Source organism: Microcebus murinus, chromosome 28, assembly GCF_040939455.1.
Source record: "Microcebus murinus isolate Inina chromosome 28, M.murinus_Inina_mat1.0, whole genome shotgun sequence".
NCBI classification, from domain to species: Eukaryota; Metazoa; Chordata; class Mammalia; order Primates; family Cheirogaleidae; genus Microcebus; species Microcebus murinus.
Window position 1 is genome coordinate 992242 of NC_134131.1, and position 20576 is coordinate 1012817.

Here is a 20576-nt window from a genome sequence, read left to right on the forward strand (position 1 = left end):
CTTTCAGCTGCTCCCCCAAATTTTTTTTTTTTTTTTTTTTTTTTTTTTTTGAGACAGAGTCTCACTTTTGTTGCCCAGGCTAGAGTGAGTGCCGTGGCGTCAGCCTAGCTCACGGCAACCTCAAACTCCTGGGCTCAAGCGATCCTTCTGCCTCAGCCTCCTGAGTAGCTGGGACTACAGGCACGAGCCACCATGCCCGGCTAATTTTTTGTATATATACTTTTAGTTGGTCAATTAATTTCTTTCTATTTTTAGTAGAGACGGGGTCTCACTCTTGCTCAGGCTGGTTTCGATCTCCCGACCTTGAGCAGTCCACCCACCTCGGCCTCCCAGAGTGCTAGGATTATAGGCGTGAGCCACCGCGCCCGGCCCCCCAAAATGTTTTAACACTAGAAAGAAAATGTTTGGGTTCCAACGTTTGAAAAAGAAAACCACAGAAAGGAAACAATCACCTACCTAATCAACATAATCAAACTTTACTAATTTTTCAATTTAGTCTTTATAAAAATTTCATGACCATAAAAACCACTTGCAGCTGGGCTAGAGTGCCGTGGCGTCAGCCTCACTCACAGCAACCTCAAACTCCTGGGCTCAAGCGATCCTCCTGCCTCAGCCTCCCGAGTAGCTGGGACTACAGGCATGCGCCACCATGCCCGGCTCATTTTTTCTATATATATTAGTTGGCCAATTAATTTATTTCTATTTTTAGTAGAGATGGGGGTCTCTTGCTCAGGGTGGTCTCCAATTACTGACCTTGAGCTATCCTACTGCCTCAGCCTCCCAGAGTGCTAGGATGACAGGCCTGAGCCACCGCGCCCGGCCGAATTCTTTAGTATTACAGAGAACTCACAGTCATTTGTAAATTAAACAAATTCTAGGCACAGTGGCTTATGCTTGTAATCCCAGCACTTTAGGAAGCCAGGAGTTCTAAACCAGCCTGGGCAATGTAGTGAGACCCCATCTCTGCTGGAAAACAAAACAAACAAACAAAAAATTAAACAAGGTCCTTAGAGTTAATTTCCAGAGCCAAATTATAAAAATGCTTTTGACTTTTTATGGTGTTGGGTGTGTATGTTTAGTAGGGGTTGTGGCTATACCATGCGGGGTGAGGCCTCCTACACAATCCCGGGGCCAGGCCTGGCCAGGCTTCTCTGGGCCTCAGTTTCCCTCTGTGACAAGAAGCTGGCAGATCCTGGCAGGTGGCATCTGGGCGCCACTCCCTATGCTGTTGAAAGGACATGTGTATAGGAGATGGACAGAACTGGCCTCCCCACTTGGAGCTGAGGATGCCGTTAGAACGTGGTCTCTCTCTGTCTCTCTGTCTCTCTGTCTCTGTCTCTCTGTCTCTGTCTCTCTGTCTCTGTTTCTGTCTGTCTCTGTCTCTGTCTGTCTCTGTCTCTCTCTGTCTCTGTCTCTCTGTCTCTCTGCCTCTGTCTCTCTCTGTCTCTCTGTCTCTGTCTCTCTGTCTCTCTCTGTCTCTGTCTCTCTGTCTCTGTCTGTCTCAGTTTCCTCCTATAAAACGGGGGTAGTATTTCTTCATCCCTAGGTTTTTTCAAGCCTTCAAACAGTTTCCCATTCTACAGCCAATTGCAGTCCAATGTCATGAGTGTAGCCACAGCTTTGAACAATGTTCTTTATTTATTTTTTTTATTTTTATTTTTTTTTGAGACAGAGTCTCACTTTGTTGCCCAGGCTAGAGTGAGTGCTCTGGCATCATCCTGGCTCACAGCAACCTCAATCTCCTGGGCTCAAGTGATCCTCCTGCCTCAGCCTCCCGAGTAGCTGGGACTACAGGCATGCGCCACCATGCCCAGCTAATATTTCTTATTTTGTATATATATTTTTAGTTGGTCCATTAATTTCTTTCTATTTTTAGTAGAGACGGGGTCTCGCTCTTGCTCAGGCTGGTTTCGAACTCCTGACCTGGAGCAATCCGCCCGCCTCGGCCTCCCAGAGTGCTAGGATTACAGGCGGGAGCCACCACGCCCGGCCAACAATGTTCTTTAGATAGACATCTCTTCGAAATGTAAACCCCAGCGCTGGCCTCACCCGAACAGTGATGCCGGGGCCCCCTGGCTCTGAGTGTCGGCCATGTTGTCCTCTAACGGGCACTAAGAGGGGTGAGACCGTTTGTGCCGCTGCAGCCCTGGTCTCACGGCCCACTGGGGGGACTGGTGCTCACGTTGCTAAACACGGGCATGAGGGTCCCGGGTGAGGCTCCTGGCGCACAGTGGGTGCCCAGGCGGTCTGAGCATCTCTGCGTGTGGGTGTGCATGGCAGTGGCAGTGGAGGTAGGGGGACAGGGCAGGAGCTCCGTGTGGGAGGGACCTGGGGTAGGGATCTGTCCGGCTGCGGGGAAGGAGCAGAGACTTGTGCAAACCTGCATCTGCAGAGCAGATCTGCAAGCACCCCCGTGTTTCCAGAGGCTTGGTTTATTTGGGGCACCCTGGGGCAGGCTGACAGAGACGGTGGGGACCAGCCTCCAAGGCCACTCTTTCCTCTGATCCCTGCTGGCGCACAGGGGTGACTGGCGTGGGCTGGTCCCCAGATGTTGTCCGCTCTTGCTCCCAGGCCAGAGACGCTGACTCGGGGGACAATGGGGCCATCCTGTTCTCCATCCTCCAAGTGGATTTCGTCTCTAAGGAGGGGACCACGGTCCCTTTCCAGGGCTTCTTCCGGATCTCCACCTCCTCGGAGGGCGACGTGTTCACGGGCAACCTCGAGTAACCGTGGGCAGCCCCTGGATGGAGGCGGGGGAGGGGACCAAAGGGGGGCTTTAAGGCAGTGAGTCTCCCATCCTGGGAGGCATACAAGTGGGTTCCAGAGGACTCCAGCTTGGATTCCAGGACTGAATTGTGCCCTCCCACCTTGCACAGGCTGGTGACCAGCCTTGATTCCACTCTCCAAGGCACCTACCAAGTGACGGTCCAGGCCCAAGATAGACCTTCTGTGGGTTCTCCCCAGGGAGCCAAGATCACCCTGAATGTGAGTGCCAGTCCGGCCCCAGCCCCTCGTGCCCACTGCCGGCTGCCAGGTCCCAAGTGCCTCATCTTCCCCACGCGCTCTCCCCCCAGCTCTTCACTGTGGACCAGAGCTACCGCGTGCGGCTGCAGTTCTCCACGCCAAGGGAGGAGGTGGGCTCCAACACGGTGGAGATTAAGCAGTAGGTCTGGGGAGCCCGGGAGCGGGCTGTGGGGAGAACGCGGCATGGGAGCCTGGATGGGGGGCCTCTCAACCCTGCCCCTGACCGACACTTGACCTTGTCCCTTTCTGCATGTTCCCAGAAGCCCATGCCCAGCCAAGGGCAGAGGGAGGCCTAAACAGGGCTGCCATGTACCACTGTGGAGACTGTGCACTGCACCACGGCACTCTGCTTGCTAAACCATAGCCCCAGCCCCAGAAGAAGGAATTTCCTTTTCTAGTTGTCACAGAGGTGCTACCTGCTTAGCCAATAGTGCTGTCCAGAGGAGGACCCCCTTCTTATTCACACGATTCCCAATGCCACTGGCAGAGCCCCGGCCACAGGCCTCTGTGACACTGCCCTTCTCTCTGCAGGGCCCTCGCCCAGGCCACCAGGACCACTGTCTACGTTGTGAATATTCAGGACATCAGCTCCGTGGCTCGGTGAGTGCCCACAGGCCGGGGTTGGGTGAGGAGGGGAAGCAGCAGGAGGGGCCTGCTGGGTGGTCCGGGCTGCTGACTCTGCAACCGTGCCCCCTTCCAGCACCCGAGCCCACTCCTACCTTGACGCCTACTTTGTCTTCTCCAACGGGTCGGCCCTGACGCTTAATGAGCTGAGCGTGTGAGTGGGGCTGCCCTGGGGGTGGGCCGCGTGGGAAGCCTGGGGCACGCCAGAGTCCTTGGGCCTGAGTGGGCTTCTGTGGCCAGGATGATCCGGAACGACCAGGATGCGCTGACGCAGCTGCTGCAGCTGGGGCTGGTGGTGCTGGTGAGCACGGGCAGGGCTGGGGGCCGGGCAGGGCCGGGGGCCGGGCAGGGCCGGGGGCTGGGCCCGCGGCCTCCCGCACACACACGCCTCCTCCCCCAGGGCTCCCAGGAGAGCCAGGAGTCCGACCTGCCCAATGTGCTCACCAGCGTCATCATAGCACTGGGGGTGGCTTTGGTGCTGGCCCTTGTGATCATGACCGTGGCCCTCATGTGTGTGCGGAAGAGGTACTGCCCCCGCTGCCCCGTGTCTGCAGCCCTCACCCTTTCCCATCACCCAAAACCTTGGGGCGGGCACGTTAGGAAGCTTGGGTTTAAGTATCATGTGTATGTGTATTCAATGCCCCGTGACCCGTTGTGAGATCTTGGGCAAGTCACCTCCCCTCCCCGAGCCTGTTTCCTCATCTGCAGAATGGGCATGACACTAGAGTCCTCAATGCACTCAGGGAAGCCACATGCATCTCACACACAGCGAGACACCTGGTACACGCGACGCATGTAATAGATGCTTTTTCCAACATGTGTAGCGTCAGCAGCCGTAGCTGGGCTTGGTTTCAAGCCTTGCCACTGGCCGTCTGTGCAGCCCTCTGCAGATCTCCTGCCTTCTCTGGCTCTTCTACCCTCTGTAAAAGGAAGCTTACTCTCTCACCTGCCAGCATCATGGTGAAGCCACACTCTTAGGGCCTCCACTGGGCACAGGGTGGGTGTGCAGTGAAAGCGTGACCCCCTACCCTGTTCCCCACAGCTACCACCGGAAGCTTCGGGCTACAAAGGCTGCCAAGGAAGCCAGGAAGACAGCAGCGGGGGTGGTGCCCTCAGGCCCTGCCATCCCAGGGACTAACATATATAACACTGAGCGGTGAGCAAGGGTCAAGGGGTGGATAAGAGACCTTATAGGGTGGCTGAGGGCCATGGCACTTGACCAGGCTTTCTCTCCAGGGCCAACCCCATGCTGGACCTCCCCACCAAAGACCTGGGCTTGGAGTACTTCTCCACTGGCAACTTGGATGACATCAGGTGAGTAGTGCCCTTCCCAGCCAGGTTAGCAGGTGGGGGTGGGGGCAGTGATGGTGGTGGTGGTGGTGGTGATGGTGACAGTGGAGATGGTGGTGGTGGTGATAATGGTAGTGGAGGTGGTGGTGATGTTGACAGTGGAGATGGTGGCGGTGGTGATGGTGGTGGTGGTGGTGGTGGTGGTGATGGTGGTGGTGGTGATGGTGATGGTGGTGGTGGTGGTGGTGGTGGCGATGGTGGTGGTGGTGATGGTGATGGTGGTGGTGGTGGTGGTGGTAGTGATGGTGGTGGTGATGGTGGTGGTGGTGATGGTGGTGGTGGTGATGGTGGTGGTGGTGATAATGGTAGTGGAGGTGGTGGTGATGTTGACAGTGGAGATGGTGGCGGTGGTGATGGTGGTGGTGGTGGTGGTGGTGGTGATGGTGGTGGTGATGGTGGTGGTGGTGGTGGTGATGGTGGTGGTGATGGTGGTGGTGGTGATGGTGGTGGTGATGGTGGTGGTGGTGGTGGTGATGGTGGTGGTGATGGTGGTGGTGGTGGTGGTGGTGGTGATGGTGGTGGTGATGGTGGTGGTGGTGGTGGTGATGGTGGTGGTGATGGTGGTGGTGGTGATAGTGGAGGTGGTGATAATGGTAGTGGAGGTGGTGGTGATGTTGACAGTGGAGATGGTGGCGGTGGTGATGGTGGTGGTGGTGGTGGTGGTGATGGTGGTGGTGATGGTGATGGTGGTGGTGGTGGTGGTGATGGTGGTGGTGGTGATGGTGGTGGTGGTGATGGTGGTGGTGGTGATGGTGATGGTGGTGGTGGTGGTGGTGATGGTGGTGGTGGTGGTGGTGGTGGTGATGGTGGTGATGGTGATGGTGGTGGTGGTGATGGTGGTGGTGGTGGTGGTGGTGATGATGGTGGTGATGGTGGTGGTGGTGATGGTGGTGGTGGTGATGGTGGTGGTGGTGATGGTGGTGGTGATGGTGGTGGTGGTGATGGTGGTGATGATGGTGGTGATGGTGGTGGTGGTGATGATGGTGGTGGTGGTGGTGATGGTGGTGGTGGTGGTGGTGATGGTGATGGTGGTGGTGGTGATGGTGGTGGTGATGGTGGTGGTGGTGATGGTGGTGGTGATGGTGGTGGTGGTGGTGGTGATGATGGTGGTGGTGGTGGTGATGGTGGTGGTGGTGGTGGTGATGGTGGTGGTGGTGGTGATGGTGGTGGTGGTGGTGATGGTGGTGGTGGTGGTGGTGATGGTGGTGGTGGTGGTGGTGGTGGTGATGGCGGTGATGGTGGTGGTGGCTGTGGCAGCGGTAGTTCTCAGCCACAGACAGGGAAGACTGGGCCTGCCAACAACCTGAACTCCATCACCTCTCCCACAGCCTCAACTCCCTAGATGACAACTCTGTGGACCTAGACAAGAAACATCAGGAAATGAAGGCAAGACGTGGGATGAGTTGGTACCCGGGGCTTCTGACTTGGGGTCCTTCCCTGAAGGGGTGAGGGGCAGAGCTGGAGGGACCTGCTACTGACACTGGCAGCCTGGCTTCTCAGCATCAAGCCCCAGGAAGCCCTGTGGCTTTAGGATGGGGTCCAATTCCTGCTCCTCCACTGGTTCACTGTGTCACCCTGGGTGGGTGACTTCTGGATTCTGGTTCTGAGCTTTCTCATCTATAAATGGGGGTCAGAACATCAACCATGCAGGGCCACTGTGAGGATTAAATAAAGCAGGCATAAAAACCACCCAGCACAAACAAGTCCTCGACGATCGGGTTCCGCCCTTCATGACCTTTATATAAAAGCTGGTAGGGCTGGGGAAGACATCTGGAGATGAAGGAACATCTAGCACAGAAAAGAAGGTGGGTGCAAATAAACAACAGCACTGCCATTTGTTGAATGGTTTAGTTGGTTAGATTAGACCAAGAGTTCATGGCCTGGCCTGCTACTTAGAAGCACCTGAGGAGTTCTTTATTTTTTTATTTTTATTTTTATTTTATTTTATTTTTGAGACAGAGTCTCACTCTGTTGCCCAGGCTAGAGTGAGTGCCGTGGCGTCAGCCTAGCCCACAGCAACCTCAATCTCCTGAATTCAAGCGATCCTCCTGCCTCAGCCTCCCGAGTAGCTGGGACTACGGGCATGCACCACCATGCCCGGCTAATTTTTTCTATATATATTAGTTGGCCAAGTAATTTCTTTCTATTTATGGTAGAGACAGGGTTCTCGCTCTTGCTCAGGCTGGTTTCGAACTCCTGACCTCGAGCAATCCGCCCGCCTCGGCCTCCCAGAGTGCTGGGATTACAGGCGCGAGCCACCGCGCCCGGCCTGAGGCGTTCTTTAGAAATACCTATGTCCAGATCCCACCCAGAGATTCTGATTCCAATGGCTCAGGTGGAGCCTGGGATATGCTCTGAAAGCTGCCCAGGGGCCTCTACCGTGCAGGCGGGGCCGAGAACCACGGGGGCAGGTCAGTGCGCTGAGTGGGGGTGTCTCTGGAAACAGAGGAACTACCCTCTCTCCTTCCCACTTTGAAAACCACCACCAGAGCAGAAGTTCTCTGAGGCCCATTTGAGCTGTAATGGTCTGAGTGTGTGTGAGTGTGTGCACGTGCATGCACTAGAGGGTGGCAGCTACCCCTCCACCTGCAGTCTGCACCCTGGGCTTGGCCCAGTTTCTGTCTGCCGGCCAGGGGCCCCCAGCCTGACCTCAGGGTTCATATTTATTTTCCCTTGAGGACTCCTTACTTGGAAAGGTTTGGTTAACCAAAGGCTCTCTTGGGCTTTAAAACACCAGAACATTGCACAGGGCCCCGGCGTTACCTGGCGCAGGGAATCTGGCATAGAGCCCTCTCCGTGGGGCTGCGGGGATTAATCCAGGCGGCCAGGCAGTGCTGGCGGCCTCTGAGTGGACAGAGGTCTCCCCTGCTTCTCTGTCGCAAGACGGTTTAAGGCAAAAGCTCCAATGGGCATGTCTCGGGGAACTGACAAAAGGGAATAGTCCTGCCTGCTGGGGCTGCGGCCCCCGGCAGGAGATGATGCTGTTCCCAGGAGGAGTGGTGCCAGCGTCCCCTGCAGTGGGGCTGGACCTTGGGCTGGGGCTGGGCAGGGAGCCCTGAGAAGAAGGGTATGGAGAGAGGGGGAGGGAGGACAGAGAGTCTTCAAGGCCAGGACAGAGCTCAGACCTCGTCCTGGAAGGCAGGGCTTGCTGTATTTCCAAGAAGCTGCCAAGGCTCCACCCGCTCTCCCGCAGCAGTGAGTGGGCTTTGGGGGCCGCTGGGCAGGGGAGACCACGGGGCCTTCTTGGGGGCTGCCTGCCCCTCCTCTCCCTTGGCTAGTTGGGGGACAGGGGTGTGCCCTCTTCCCGGGAATCCCTTGGTGCCGTGACTTGTCCAAGAGCTTCATAAATGTTTGTGCGGAAGGTACGAGTGACTGGAGGGCTCAACCCCTCCAGCCTTTCCAAGTAGCCAACAGGCAAACTGACATGAGAGAGAGTGTGGGTGGGGCAAAGGCCAGAAAAGACCCCCCAGGCCCACCCCTTGGGCTGATCCGCCCACTGCCGGCCATGGCCACCTCCGGGACACAGCCAGGAGCTGAGGCCCAGGGAGGAGCACGGTGGGACCCCAGCCAAGTGAGCCGCCTGGTCGTGGGTGTGAAGGTCCACCCATGCCCCCTGCCTGGGGAGACGCCCCTCCTGCCCCAAGCGTCACATGTTGTTCCCTCTCCCCACAGGAGGAGCCCTGCGATCAGCAGGGGCCAGCTCCGGAGCCCCTGAGCGTGATCCTGTCAGGAAGGCCGGAGGGGATACGGGAACAGCAGGAGCTGTCCTTCACCAATGCCGGCCTGGACACCACCGACATATGAGGCCCCGCTCTTCCAGACCCCCCTCCCCACCCCCCGGGGCGAGCAGGCCCCGTCACCCCCTGACTAGAGATTATAATATATCCTGTTGCTCAGCCTGCTTTGCTTTTGGCCAATCGCAGCAGACAGGGGTTGGGGAAAGATTTTATTACCAATGTATACTGTGACACTTTGTAGCCAAAAACTGTGGCTGCAGGGGCAGGGACACTGAGTGGTCACAAGGGACTTCTGGGGCTCACAGCACAGGAGGGGCTGGGGAGGGTGGCCTTTAAGGACAACTGTGATTGTGGAATGAGCTCGCTGTCCTGTCCCCAGTACCCAAGACCAGCTGTCCTCTAGGCTGCCAGGGCCCCAAGACCCTCCGCAAGGCTGGCTGTGACCGCCAGGCCTGTCTGAGACTCTCTGGCCTTTCCCTGTCTCAGCTGAGCCCCCAGGGCCCGTCCTGCAGCTGCCTTAGGCCTCTCTGGGAATTGTGAACCGGGTGACCCAGTGGGACGGGGGATGGGCTGGGGAATGGGGCCACGTAGCTGGGGGACAGGAGTTGGGGAAGGACCACCAACAGCATGCAAGAGACGCCCCGGCAATGGGGCCCGCCACTGCGTGGAAACACACTCACACGCTCCATCCTACCGCCATGCTGCCCGGGGCCCACATGCAGAGCCCGGCACGCTCGGGCCTAGCACTGACCATGACAACTTGGAGCACTCACCACTAGGTCTGCATGCAGTCGCTCCCGCTGGGGCACCTGGCCCCACTGGAGACCTCAACGCACCAGTCTGGACAGCTCAAGAGCCTGGCTCGGCTCTCGGGGGTGGGGGGTGGGGTGCTGAGCAGGACCCTGAGCAGGTCCTTCCCAGAGGGAGTCGAGCTGAGGGCTGTGAGGGGCAACAGGGCATCGGGGCTGGCCGGGTTCGTGGGCTCACGGACGCGACGGAGCTTGGTAGAGGGGTTCGTGTGTGTTGGGGAGGGGCGCGGCCGGAGAGATGGGGAATGATGAGAGGGCTCTAGAGACCGTCCACCCTCAGGCCTGCTGCGCGCAGAGGGAATCCCTCCTAGGGGCCCGGGGCCAGGAAGGGAGCCTGAGAAGTTTGGAAACCTGCGCGTGGAAAAGGGGCAGGTCACTCGGCCGTGGGTCCCGCCCGCGAGCAGCACCGCGGCCGGCGCACGCTCTGCAGCAGCGCGCGGAAGAGGCCAGGCGGGCGCTTGTTGGCGCCGTCGGGGGGCGCGGCGCGCACCGAGCCCACGCGCCCTGGGCCCGCTCGGGCGGCGGGCGGCGGCGCGGGCGCCCCTTGGCGGCCGTGCTCCTCGATCTGTCGCTCCAGATGCTTCTGGATGGCCATGCCCAGCACCTCCACTTCCATGGAGGCGCCGTACACCTCCCACGTCATGCCCTTCTCGTCCCAGCTCACGTCGCGCACGGGCTCGGCTGCCTCCGGGGGTGCCACGGCGGCCGCGAGCGCCGAGCCGGGCCGCACCCGCACCTCGGGGAAGGCGGGCGGCGCGGCGGCCTGCGGCGTCATGGGCCCGGTGGCCACGGAGCGCGTCTCGGCGGCGCCCAGCGACACCTGCAGGCCCGCGTCGCGGCGCGAGGGCGGCCCGGGCGCCGGGCTGGGCGCACGGGGCGCCGCCTGGAAACTGAAAGCCGGGGCCCCCGCGTCGTCCTGCGGAGACATGGGGCTCACGGCCACCGAGACGCAGGGCTGCGCGCCCGCCTGAGTGCCCGCGTCCTCGCGCGGAGGGGGCGGGGCGCTCGCTTCCCACGACGGCGCCTTGGTGAAGTTGTCCCGAGTCCGCTGCCCGGGCGCGGCCTCTGGGCGGGGCGTTTGCTCGGCCCCAGTGACTGCCAGGTCCTTCTGGCCCAGGGTGGAGGCCTTGGCGGCGGCGCTGGGTGCGGGCTCCGGCTCTGGCTCCACGTGGTCCTTGCTGCTCCCCGCACCCTCGGGAGACAGGGCTGAACCGCAGGGTTTGCCATCGGACTGCCTGGAGGAGGGGATGGACCTGGCCAGACTCAGGGGGGCCACCCTGCCCAAGGACTGGGGCTCTGTTTTTCTGGGAGATGCAGAGTCAGCCTGCCCCGGGGAGCCTGGCTCTCCCTTCCCAGGGGCACCGGTGTCTGCTCTGCTTGAGGATCCAGGATCCACCTTCTCTGCAGCTTGAGGCAGCTCCTTTTGCAGAGACACAGCCTCTGCTCCTCTGGACGCTGCAGCCTCTTGCGCAGGGAGCTTCCTTTCTGCTGCGGCCCCAGACCTGGGCTCTGCCGCCCCGGAGGCCCGGGGATCTCCTGTGGGGCTCGCAGGGTTCTCCTCCTCCAGCGGCAGAGCAGCCCCCTTCCCCCCTGGGCTGGCTCCTGCTGTCCCCGAGGACACTGGATCCGCCTTCCCCGAGGACACCAGGACTGCTTTTCCTGGAGCAGCGGAGACGACTGTACCTGCAGACATGGAGGAGTCCAGGTCCCCAGAGGGGACAGCGTCTGCCTTTCCCCTGCCCACAGGGTCCGGCTTGCCCGCCGAGGCCAGGCCACCAGCCTTCCCCGAGGCTGTGGGGCCCACCTTCCTGGAGGCCACAGGACCTGCCTTCCCCCACAGCGGGTCTCCTTTCCCGCCCGTCCCTGCCGCCGCTGGCACTGCCGACGGGGGCGCTGCCGCCCCCAGGGACTTGGGGCTCCCCGGGGCTGCGGGCACAGGCTCTGTCTTTCCTGAAGAGCCAGGATTCTCTTTCTCAGACGGAAATGTTTTTACGTTTCCCACAGACGTGGGATCCTCCCTTCTGGAGGACACCAGGTCCTCTTTGCCTGAGGACACCGACATCTCTGTCTTTCTGACAGAGACACATTCCGCCTGCCCAGGGGGCGAGGGCTCCGGCTTCCCCGGGGACCTGGGATCCGGCTTCCCCAAGCAGGCCGGACCCACCTCGTCCGAAGACAGGCGGTCCACGTTTTTCGAAGGTGCGGGGTGTGTCTTTCTTGACGTGGCATCTGCGTGTCCAGCAGACCCGGGTTTTGTCGTTCCCGTAGACACGGGGCCCCGCTCGGCTGAGGAGTCGGGCTCTGGCGTTCCTAGGAACCCAGCGTCCTCTTTTGTGGAGGATGCAGCAGTCTCCACGTTTCCCACAGACGCCGGTCCTGCCGTCCCCAAGCCTGCGGGGACCTCCCTTCCCGAGGCCCCAGGCGCCGTTGCTCCGGGGCGTTCAGGCTCGGCATTGCCCGGCGGCCCGCGAGCCAGCTGCCCCGGCCGCCCAGGCCCTGCCTCTACCGTGCCCGCAGAGTCCGTGTCTCCCAAGGACGTCGGATCCCACTGTCCTGAAGGCTCAGGATCTCTCTTTCCCAAGGACAGGAGATCTGGTTTGCCCACAGATGCAGGGCCCGGCTTTTCTGCGGACACGGGAGGTTCTTTTCTGGAATGCCTGGGCTCCTCCTTTCTTGGGAACTCAGAAGCCGCTTTGCCTGAGGACACAGGATCCTCCTTCCTTGGGGACATTGTATCCACCTTGCACACAGGATCTGTTGTCCCCAAGGATCCAAGATCTTCCTTTCCTGGGGTCACAGGGTCCGGCTTCCCGGGAGCCCCAGGACCCCCTTTGCCCCAGACCGCAGACTCTGCCTTCCCCGAGGACCCCGTGTCTGCCTTTCCCACGGATGTGGACGCCGCCTGCTCCGAGGACTTGGAATCCGTCTTCTCCAAGAACACAGGATTTCTGTCCTCTGAGGATGTGGGATGAGTTTTCACGGAGGACACAGGCTCTGGCTTCCCAGACAAGGTGGTTTCTAGTGTCCCTGTGACGGGGGCTCCATGTGCCCCCAATGTCTCCTTGGAGGCTGCCCCCTGGGGAGAGATACAGGTTGGGGAGGGGCAGGCCAAGCTCCCGCCAGGGCCCTCAGGGTAGGAGGCCCCTTCCCCAGCTCCACCGGGACTTCTGTGTCTGGAGTCCATGCCTGGGCTTTGGTCAGGGGTGTGCCTGGGGGGTGCAGGGCTGGCCTTTTGCGGGGAGGGGCAGCAGTCCTTCATGGCCGGGCCCCCATCCCCCAGGCTCCCATCCTGTGGGCAGCAGAGGGCTGTGGGCCAGGGTCCCGGGGCACTGGAGTCCTTTCGAAGCAGCTGGAGCCAGGCTGGGTCTTCAGCACTGCCCATCTGCCCGCATGACCACGCTCGAGTCCAGGGTTACTGTCTGGTTCTGGAACAGAGAGAGAATAGACTCAGACTCAGGGAGACTACACCTGGCCTTGTTCTCCGCCCTCCTCCTGGCAGCCAGGCCTTCTGACCAGGTGCTCTGCCCCTGTCTGGTCCCCTTCTGGAAACACGAACCCAACCGTGCCACTCCCCTGCTTCATTGCTCCTAGTGGCCCTTCTTAAAACAATAAAGACTTTTTTTTTTTTTTTTTTTTTGAGACAGAGTCTCGCTTCGTTGCCCAGGATAGAGTGAGTGCCGTGGTGTCAGCCTAGCTCACAGCAACCTCAAACTCCTGGGCTCAAGCGATCCTCCTGCCTCAGCCTCCCGAGTAGCTGGGACTACAGGCATGTGCCACCATGCCCGGCTAATTTTTTCTATATATATTAGTTGGCCAATTAGTTTCTTTCTATTTATGGTAGAGACGGGGTCTCGCTCTTGCTCAGGCTGGTCTCGAACTCTTGACCTCGCGCAATCCACCCGCCTCGGCCTCCCAGAGTGCTAGGATTACAGGCGTGAGCCACCGCGCCCGGCCTGATAAAGACTTCTTAAAATGACATTCAAGGCCCTTCACAACTTGGCTACAGCACAACTTTAACTTTACCCCCCATCGCCCCCTTCAGCCCCACCCCACGCAGCACACTCTCCGAAGTCACACTTGTGTCCTCCAGGCCAGCGGTTCCCACCCAACCTTTTTGGCACCAAAGACCGGTTTGATGGGAGACAATTTTTCCATGGATTGGTGGCCAGGTGGGGGGGGGGGGGCGGAGCTCAGGCAGTGACCAGAGCGATGGGGAGTGGCTGTAAATGCAGATGAGGCTTCACTGGCTGGCCTGTGGCTCCTCTCCTGCCATGTGCCCCCCCCCTCGACCCCACCCCCACCAAGTTTCACAAAAGACAGTTTTTGTCCACGGACAGGGCAGGCTGGGGGCAGAGCTCGGCGGCGGCCCAGTCCCTAACAGGCCACACAGACCAATATTGGTCTGTGGCCTCGGGCTTGGGGACTGCAGCTCTACCCCAGGGCTCAGGCGAGTCATTTAATCTATGGGCCGAGTGCTGCTCTGGAGAAATGCCACCTGGCAGTACCAGCTCTTCTAGGTTTTCAGGACAATTAGGAAATCCAGACTTCAATGTAGAATATGCTAATTAATTTAAGATTTCATACACACCTACACTATGTGGGCCAAACAAAGCATGTCTATAGGCCACCACGTTAAGTCTGTCTAGGCCCCGGGAGATGCGAATGGTGTATAGTCAAGGAAGGGCCATGGCCAGATGTGTGCATCTTTAAGGGTTCCTCTGGGATGGTCTGGAGGCTGGGCTGAAGGGGAAGGGTTGGCTGAAACCTATCAGGAGGCTGGTAAATCATTTATTTAATCCTTCATTCATTCACCTAGCTCCTTCTCTACAATAGTCTAGACCAGAGGCGGCACAGCAGGCCCTGGGGTTGGAAGTGAAAGGCAGAACTGAGCGATCCGAAGGAACTGACAGGTACCCACTGGCTGTAGTGGTCAGAGGAGGAGTGGCCCGCAGGGGACTGGCTAGGTTGCTGGGCAGGAAATCTGGGGAAAGAGGGTCCGGCAGGCAGCTGGACCCAAGAGCAACCCCGTGCCGCCATGCATGCAGCCGCCAGAGCGAGCAGAGCCCCGACTCCCTCCAAATCTGCTCGGAAACCGTCTCCGCAGTGCTCAGGGCAAAATCCCGAGAGTCACCCTTGAGTCTCACATTGCATGTCTCATCCATCGGCGAGACATAACGGGTCTACCTTCAAAATATATCCGAAATCTGGCCACTACTCTGGACTAAACCCCCAGCACCTCTCACCTAGATTATCTCTGCTTTTTCCTTCACCCCATAGTTTACTCTCAATCTAGCAGCCAGAGGGGGTCTTAGTGAAACCCAAGGCAGATCGAGTCCGCCCTCTGCTCAGAGCCGTGCGGTGTCTCCCCACCCTGTGCAAAGTAAAAGCAAACTCCTGATGACAGCTCACAAGACCCTGCACCATCCAGCCCGTCACCCCTTCTGGCCTTTCTCCTGCTCCTCTCCCTCTCTATTACACTCTTCGCCACACCCCCTGCCTCAAGGAGGCCTTTGCGCTGGCTGTTTTCTTCTGCCTGGAAAGCGAGCCCTCCAGGTTTCCGCATGGTGCACTCCCTGCGGCTCTCCCAGCCCCTGCACGAGACAGCCTCCTCCTGACCCTGCTGGCAGGTGCTGTCCACCGCCTTGTTCGGCTCCGGGTTTCTCCACAGTCCCCATCATCATCCGACAAGCACGTGTGTTTGTTTGTTTGTTTTTTTGAGACAGAGTCTCGCTTTGTTGCCCAGGCTAGAGTGAGTGCTGTGGCGTCAGCCTCGCTCACAGCAACCTCAATCTCCTGGGCTCAAGCGATCCTCCTGCCTCAGCCTCCCGAGTAGTAGCTGGGACTACAGGCATGCACCACCATGCCCGGCTAATTTTTTCTATATATATGTTAGTTGGCCAATTAATTTCTTTCTATTTATAGTAGAGACAGGGTCTCGCTCTTACTCAGGCTGGTTTCGAACTCCTGACCTTGAGCAATCCGCCCGCCTCGGCCTCCCAGAGTGCTAGGATTACAGGCGTGAGCCACCGCGCCCGGCCACTTTTTTTTTTTAAATGGGGGAAAAACTCAAACACTGTAATGACTCCTTGTTACCTTTAGGGTCAAGTCTACCTCATTTATGTGCTTCTAAGCCCCCATGAACATACTTACCTGCTGAGATTTGTCGCTCACTACCCACTCCCACCCCTGAAGCATGTACACAGCGCATGTACACAGCACAAGCATGTACACAGCACATGCATGTGTACACAGCACATGCATGTGCACACAGAAGCGCGACCTCTTTGGGGTCGTCCGTGGGCTTCGTGTTTGCCCCATTGCAGCCGCTACACACCCTCTGCGGGAGGACCCTTCCCTCCCGCGTGCCTGGCTGTCCTGTCCCACCTCCGGGCCTCGGTGGGAGCGCCTCCCCCTCTCGTGAGCCTTCTCTGACCAGCAGCTTCCCGGGGGCTCCCATGGCGTCCTGCCCTGAGGCTGGGCCTCCCCTAACCAGACTCGGTTGCTGTGCATGTCGCCGTGCACACCTCTGGGTCCCTGACCAGGCCTCAGGTCCCTGGATGGGGACTCACTTGACACTGCTCACCACTGAGGCTCTCGTGCTTTAAGATTATGGGGCCTGGAGGGTAAGAGCCGGCACTAGGAGGGAGACACAGGAGGAGGAGCAGCTCTGCAGAGGACCTCAGGCCACAGGTGGGAAGCCGAACTGGACTGCCCGTAGGACTCACACAGGGACATCCAGGAGCAGGGGGGAGACAGGTCGGGGGCACAGGAGAGGTCTGGCTGGAATTCTTTGGATTTGGTTTTCATCAGCATAAATATGAGGGGTTGGACCAAGGTCACCAGCCTGCAGGGCTCAGGCAGGCATCAGATTTGTGTGGTGTGGACTGGGTCCATCTTCATCTTTTTGCCTTTTGGTAGTGACACGGGCACAGATAAACATTTTTTTTCTCCCACGAGGAAAACAGTAGATGGAGGGAGATGATTAAAGACTCCTAACACCTGAGCTGGGCTCGGTGGCTCACACCTGTAGCTACCGGGAGGCTGAGGCAAGAGGATCGCTTGAGGCCAGGAGTTCAGGACCAGCCTTGGCAACATAGCAAGACCCAGTCTCTAAAAGAAAATGAGAGAAATTAGCCAGGCGTGGTGGTGCACACCTGTAGTCCCAGCTACTCCAGACACTGAGGCGGGAGGATTGCTTGAGCCCAGGAGTTCGAGGCTGCAGTGACCTATGACTGCACCATTGCACTCCAGCCTGAGACTCCTGGCGTCCTAGAGTGAGGAGACAATAGGGAGAGGGATGGGGGACGGTTCATCCTGAGGGTGCTGGGAATCCCTGGAAGTGTTTCAAGCAGGGCAGTGAACACGGCCCCTGTGTGGCCAGGCCTCCTAATTTTAGAGCAAAGTCACATAAATCTGGATATGTGTATTTTAAATATTGGCTTATTTAAAAAATATCACCCAGGCCAAATGAAAGCTTCTGTGAGCCAACTTTGACATCTAGGTCACCTGCTTGCAACCCCTTAGGTTCTTGGACTATAGAGAAAAGGATGTCATAAGCCGGAGTAACTGGGGAGACAGGCAAAAGAAAGGGCCAGGATCTGCCTGCCTCAGTTTCCTCCTCTGGAAAACAGGAATTCAACAGCTGCTTAGCAGGTGTCCGGGGAGTTTAGGCTGGGACTGGAAGGAGTCAGCCTTCCAGTTAGGAGCGGTGCTCTGGGTCTTGCCCCCCGCTCATTTCAGCCCTGCCCAGCCCTGGCCCCACACACCAAGGCACCTCCCCCGGGTGAGGCCCAGGCAGAAAGTCAGGACAGCTGACCACTTACCAGCTCGGAGACCTCCAGCAAGGCCATTCTCCTCCCTGGGGACCCTGGAGAACCAACCCCCTGCTCGCCCAGGGCTGCGGTGAGAATTAAAGAAAATGAGGGGTGTGCCGGGCTCAGCTCACTTTGGGGCCGGGCTGTGTACATGGAAGGCCTGTTTTTATCTACTCAGCCTGTCGGAGCCCAGCTGCGCTCCCGGGAGGGGGCAGGGGAGAGAAGGGCTGCAGCAGAGACACGAACCAGCTAAATCTGGCCCCCAAACATGCCTGTTTGACCCAGAGAGCTAAACAAATTTTTAGCAAATCAAATGAATGGACGAACATTTAAAGAATCTGAAGATTTCCTATGAGAATCAGATTTCCAGCTTCTCTTGGAAAAATCAAAATTTGGCAATCTGGGCATGCATCTTGCATGGCAACAGTCAAGTGGGACGGCGCAGGGCCTGCCTCCTGAGCCGGGCCATCCTCTCGCTAGCCACAGTCCCCACCCTTCCCTACGGCGTCCCGCACGCTGAGGCTGACCACTGTCCTCGATCGCTGAATTTACGCTGCCACTTTTCTTATAGCCAGCTCCCCCCACGTGTCACCTTCCTGGCCTTCAGCCACCTGGGTTTTGATCCTTGACTAGATACCCAGAAAGGCGGGGGTGACATCACACAGGTGCAGCCCTGACCGTGTGCAGGCCCCGCACACCTTCCAGGCAGGTGTTGTGGTCCTGTTTCCAAGAGGCAGAAACTGAGGTTCTGAGAGGACAAGCGTGGTCCAGCTGGCAACATGTCCCTTTTCAAAGTCCCCCTGGGAGAGGCCAGCGATCCGTTCCCATCTTGCTGTTCTCAGCCTCCGAAATGGGATAAGGTCTGGGGCAGGGACAGAGAGCCTGGTTAGGGAGGCAGAAAGATGTGGGGTCACACCCCAGCTTAGCCATTGTCTTGTTCCATGACTTTGGGTGAGTTTTTCTACTCTGTGGGCCTCAGTTTCCTAATCTGTGAAATGGGGATACAGTTATCTAGAGGATGTAGCCCAGCCCTGGGTTTAAGATCTGCCCCCAAGACCTTCTCCTCCTCACAGTTCCACCTGGCTCATAAGGCGGCCTCAGTATCCTTTAGCCACTTCTCCAAGAGGCAGCCTAGGCCTGGGGCCTCCCCCTCTCCCTTTCCACTCTCCCACTGGAACCCAGATCCCTCTGCTGGGCCCAACACTCTCAGGCTGGACCCCACAATAATCTCATGAGGGTATCATCACCCCATTTCACAGATAAGACCACTGAGGGAGAAGAGACTTGACCAAAGGCACAAAGTTAGGGGGAAGGGGAGGCTGTGGTCCCAAGCCAGCTGTGTCTAAGCCCGAAGTCTGGGTTCTTCCCATTCGTATCATCTAAGGTCTTGGACGCTGACATTTGGCTCATAAAAAACCCTTTCTGCTCTTTGGGGTCAGGCCAAGATTCCTCCCGATCGATCCCGTGGGCCTCACAGGCAACAGTACCGGGGGGCGGGGCACACGGCAGAAGCAGCAAGTGCGTCTCTGCACGCGAACACCCACCTGCGGGAACGTGCTCACTGTGGGCAGACGAGCCTGCACGATTGGGCACAGGCGTGTGAGTGCGGCTCGACGGACACAGAGGTAGTAATGACTGCCCAGGTGTGTGGGGTGGCTCACCCGGAGTGCCAGGGAGTGAGCAGACTGCTTGCGGACGTCTGTACCAGCTTGGGCCCCTGTGGGGCCGGGGCCTGGCTCCTGTGTTCGTGCTGGAAGGCAGGTGAGCTTATGCACACCTGTATGTGCAGAATGGCTTGTGTGTTTGTGCCTCATGGGGACCACTTGGACCTGCAGGTATGCACATGTGTGGCCACATGGCTTCACAGTCTCACTTGGGTGTGTGCCCAGGTGCTGTGTCCTGCTCTTGGGCAGAGCAGCCCCTGTGAATGCCCATTCAGGCCACGGAGACCTCACAGCCCATGCCTTTCCATCTAGGGTTTCTTCTCAGAGCGGCGCCACCCCACACACCCAACTGGGGCCAGGGCTGCCGGCACCTGCAAACACCTCCTCCCATGGTGACAAGATCGACAAAGGCTTGTGGAGCTTTGGCAGGCATGTGTACCTGTGAGTGTGTCTCAGAATCCCAGTGTGCTGCCCCTTGTCACCTCTTCTTCTAGTGCTCTCAGAGCAGCAAAGCCTCCTGCCTGGGGCGGTAGGAGAAGGAATCTAGCAAGGGTGACAGCAGACCTTACCCAGACACTGCCTCCCCCCCAGACCATCTACACAGTCCACAGAAGGCGAGAATGGACCTTCAGGGCCGTGCAGACGGGGTTGGGAGCGGGCAGCAAGCTAACGGTACACGAGGGAGTGTGTGCACAAGTGTGACAGCCTACTACTCCCGGGTCCAGGGTACAAGGACGCCCCGCCTGAACAGCAGCTGCTAACAGACACAAGCAGGCCAGAGCAGGGTGGCTGCCTCGTGTTGCGGAGGGTACTGCTGAGTTGACGCCGCCGCGATCCTGGGTGGCCCTGGGTGGCCGGTGTGCGTGCGTAGCAGCGCTGGGCGTGTACGCGAGGTTCCCACCCGCGAGTCTGATGGAATGACCGACAGCCATTGTGCGCGGGGTGGACCTGTGGCCTCTCCCGGGGAAACGAGGCGCCCGTGCTTGAACGCAGTGTGATCGCGTCCCCGTGCGTGCCACACCGGGTGTGTGACGGCGAGTGTGCTCAGTGGTGCGAGTGGAGCCACCGAGCGCTGCGCTCGCCCCAGGGAGGCGATGAATCAACGCGGGAGGACGCCCTCCCCCACGCCCGTGGCGGGAAGCACCCCCTCCCTCACGGCCGTGCCGAACAAAGCCGCAGGCGACGGCGGCGAGCGGGAGTGAGCCGGTCCCACACACAGGGCGGCCTGGCCCTCAGGGCCCCTCGGGTGTTCCGCCGGGTGCTGCGGGACCCGCCCCCACCCCGCCCCGGCCCGGCCCGGCGCGGGGACCCGGCACCGCCGCCCCCAGCGCGCGCGCACACGCCCGGCGCACACACGGCGCGCCGTGTCCGAGCCCCGCCGCCCAGGGGCTTCGAGGACCGTGGACAGACGCGGCAGCGAGCGGAGCGAGGGGCTGCGCCGCCCGCCGGGAGGGGACAGGTGTGGGCGCGGCTCTTACCCCGCGGTGCCGCCGCTCCCGCTCCTCCGCGCGCTGCGCTCCGGCTCCCACCGCCGCCCGAGCGGCCTCGGCTGCC

General features: G+C 59.3%; 2 protein-coding genes across 2 annotated transcripts in view; one reads left to right on the top strand and one right to left on the bottom strand.

The window, feature by feature from the left end:
* Window positions 1-8894, top strand: part of CDHR2 (cadherin related family member 2) — a 37005-nt gene extending 28111 nt beyond the window's left edge. The window contains exons 22-33 of the mRNA XM_075998442.1: window positions 2572-2723; window positions 2877-2985; window positions 3075-3163; window positions 3556-3624; window positions 3725-3802; window positions 3889-3949; window positions 4049-4173; window positions 4691-4804; window positions 4885-4962; window positions 6327-6391; window positions 8597-8613; window positions 8689-8894. Coding sequence (XP_075854557.1) covers window positions 2572-2723; window positions 2877-2985; window positions 3075-3163; window positions 3556-3624; window positions 3725-3802; window positions 3889-3949; window positions 4049-4173; window positions 4691-4804; window positions 4885-4962; window positions 6327-6391; window positions 8597-8613; window positions 8689-8802 — 1071 coding nt within the window. The 3' untranslated portion in view covers window positions 8803-8894. The remainder of the gene's footprint in view (window positions 1-2571; window positions 2724-2876; window positions 2986-3074; window positions 3164-3555; window positions 3625-3724; window positions 3803-3888; window positions 3950-4048; window positions 4174-4690; window positions 4805-4884; window positions 4963-6326; window positions 6392-8596; window positions 8614-8688) is intronic.
* Window positions 8895-9827: 933 nt separating this feature from the next.
* On the bottom strand, window positions 9828-20576 carry GPRIN1 (G protein regulated inducer of neurite outgrowth 1). The gene is made up of 2 exons (XM_012781510.3): window positions 20501-20576; window positions 9828-12969 (listed from the first exon to the last, which is right to left on the bottom strand). The coding sequence occupies exon 2, from the start codon at window positions 12924-12926 to the stop codon at window positions 9918-9920; it is 3009 nt and encodes a 1002-aa protein (XP_012636964.2). The 5' UTR covers window positions 12927-12969; window positions 20501-20576; the 3' UTR covers window positions 9828-9917.

Bases quoted from the DNA above. Each gene is read 5' to 3' on its own strand.
- GPRIN1 (XM_012781510.3), bottom strand. From the start codon at position 12,926: ATGGGCAGTGCTGAAGACCCAGCCTGGCTCCAGCTGCTTCGAAAGGAC.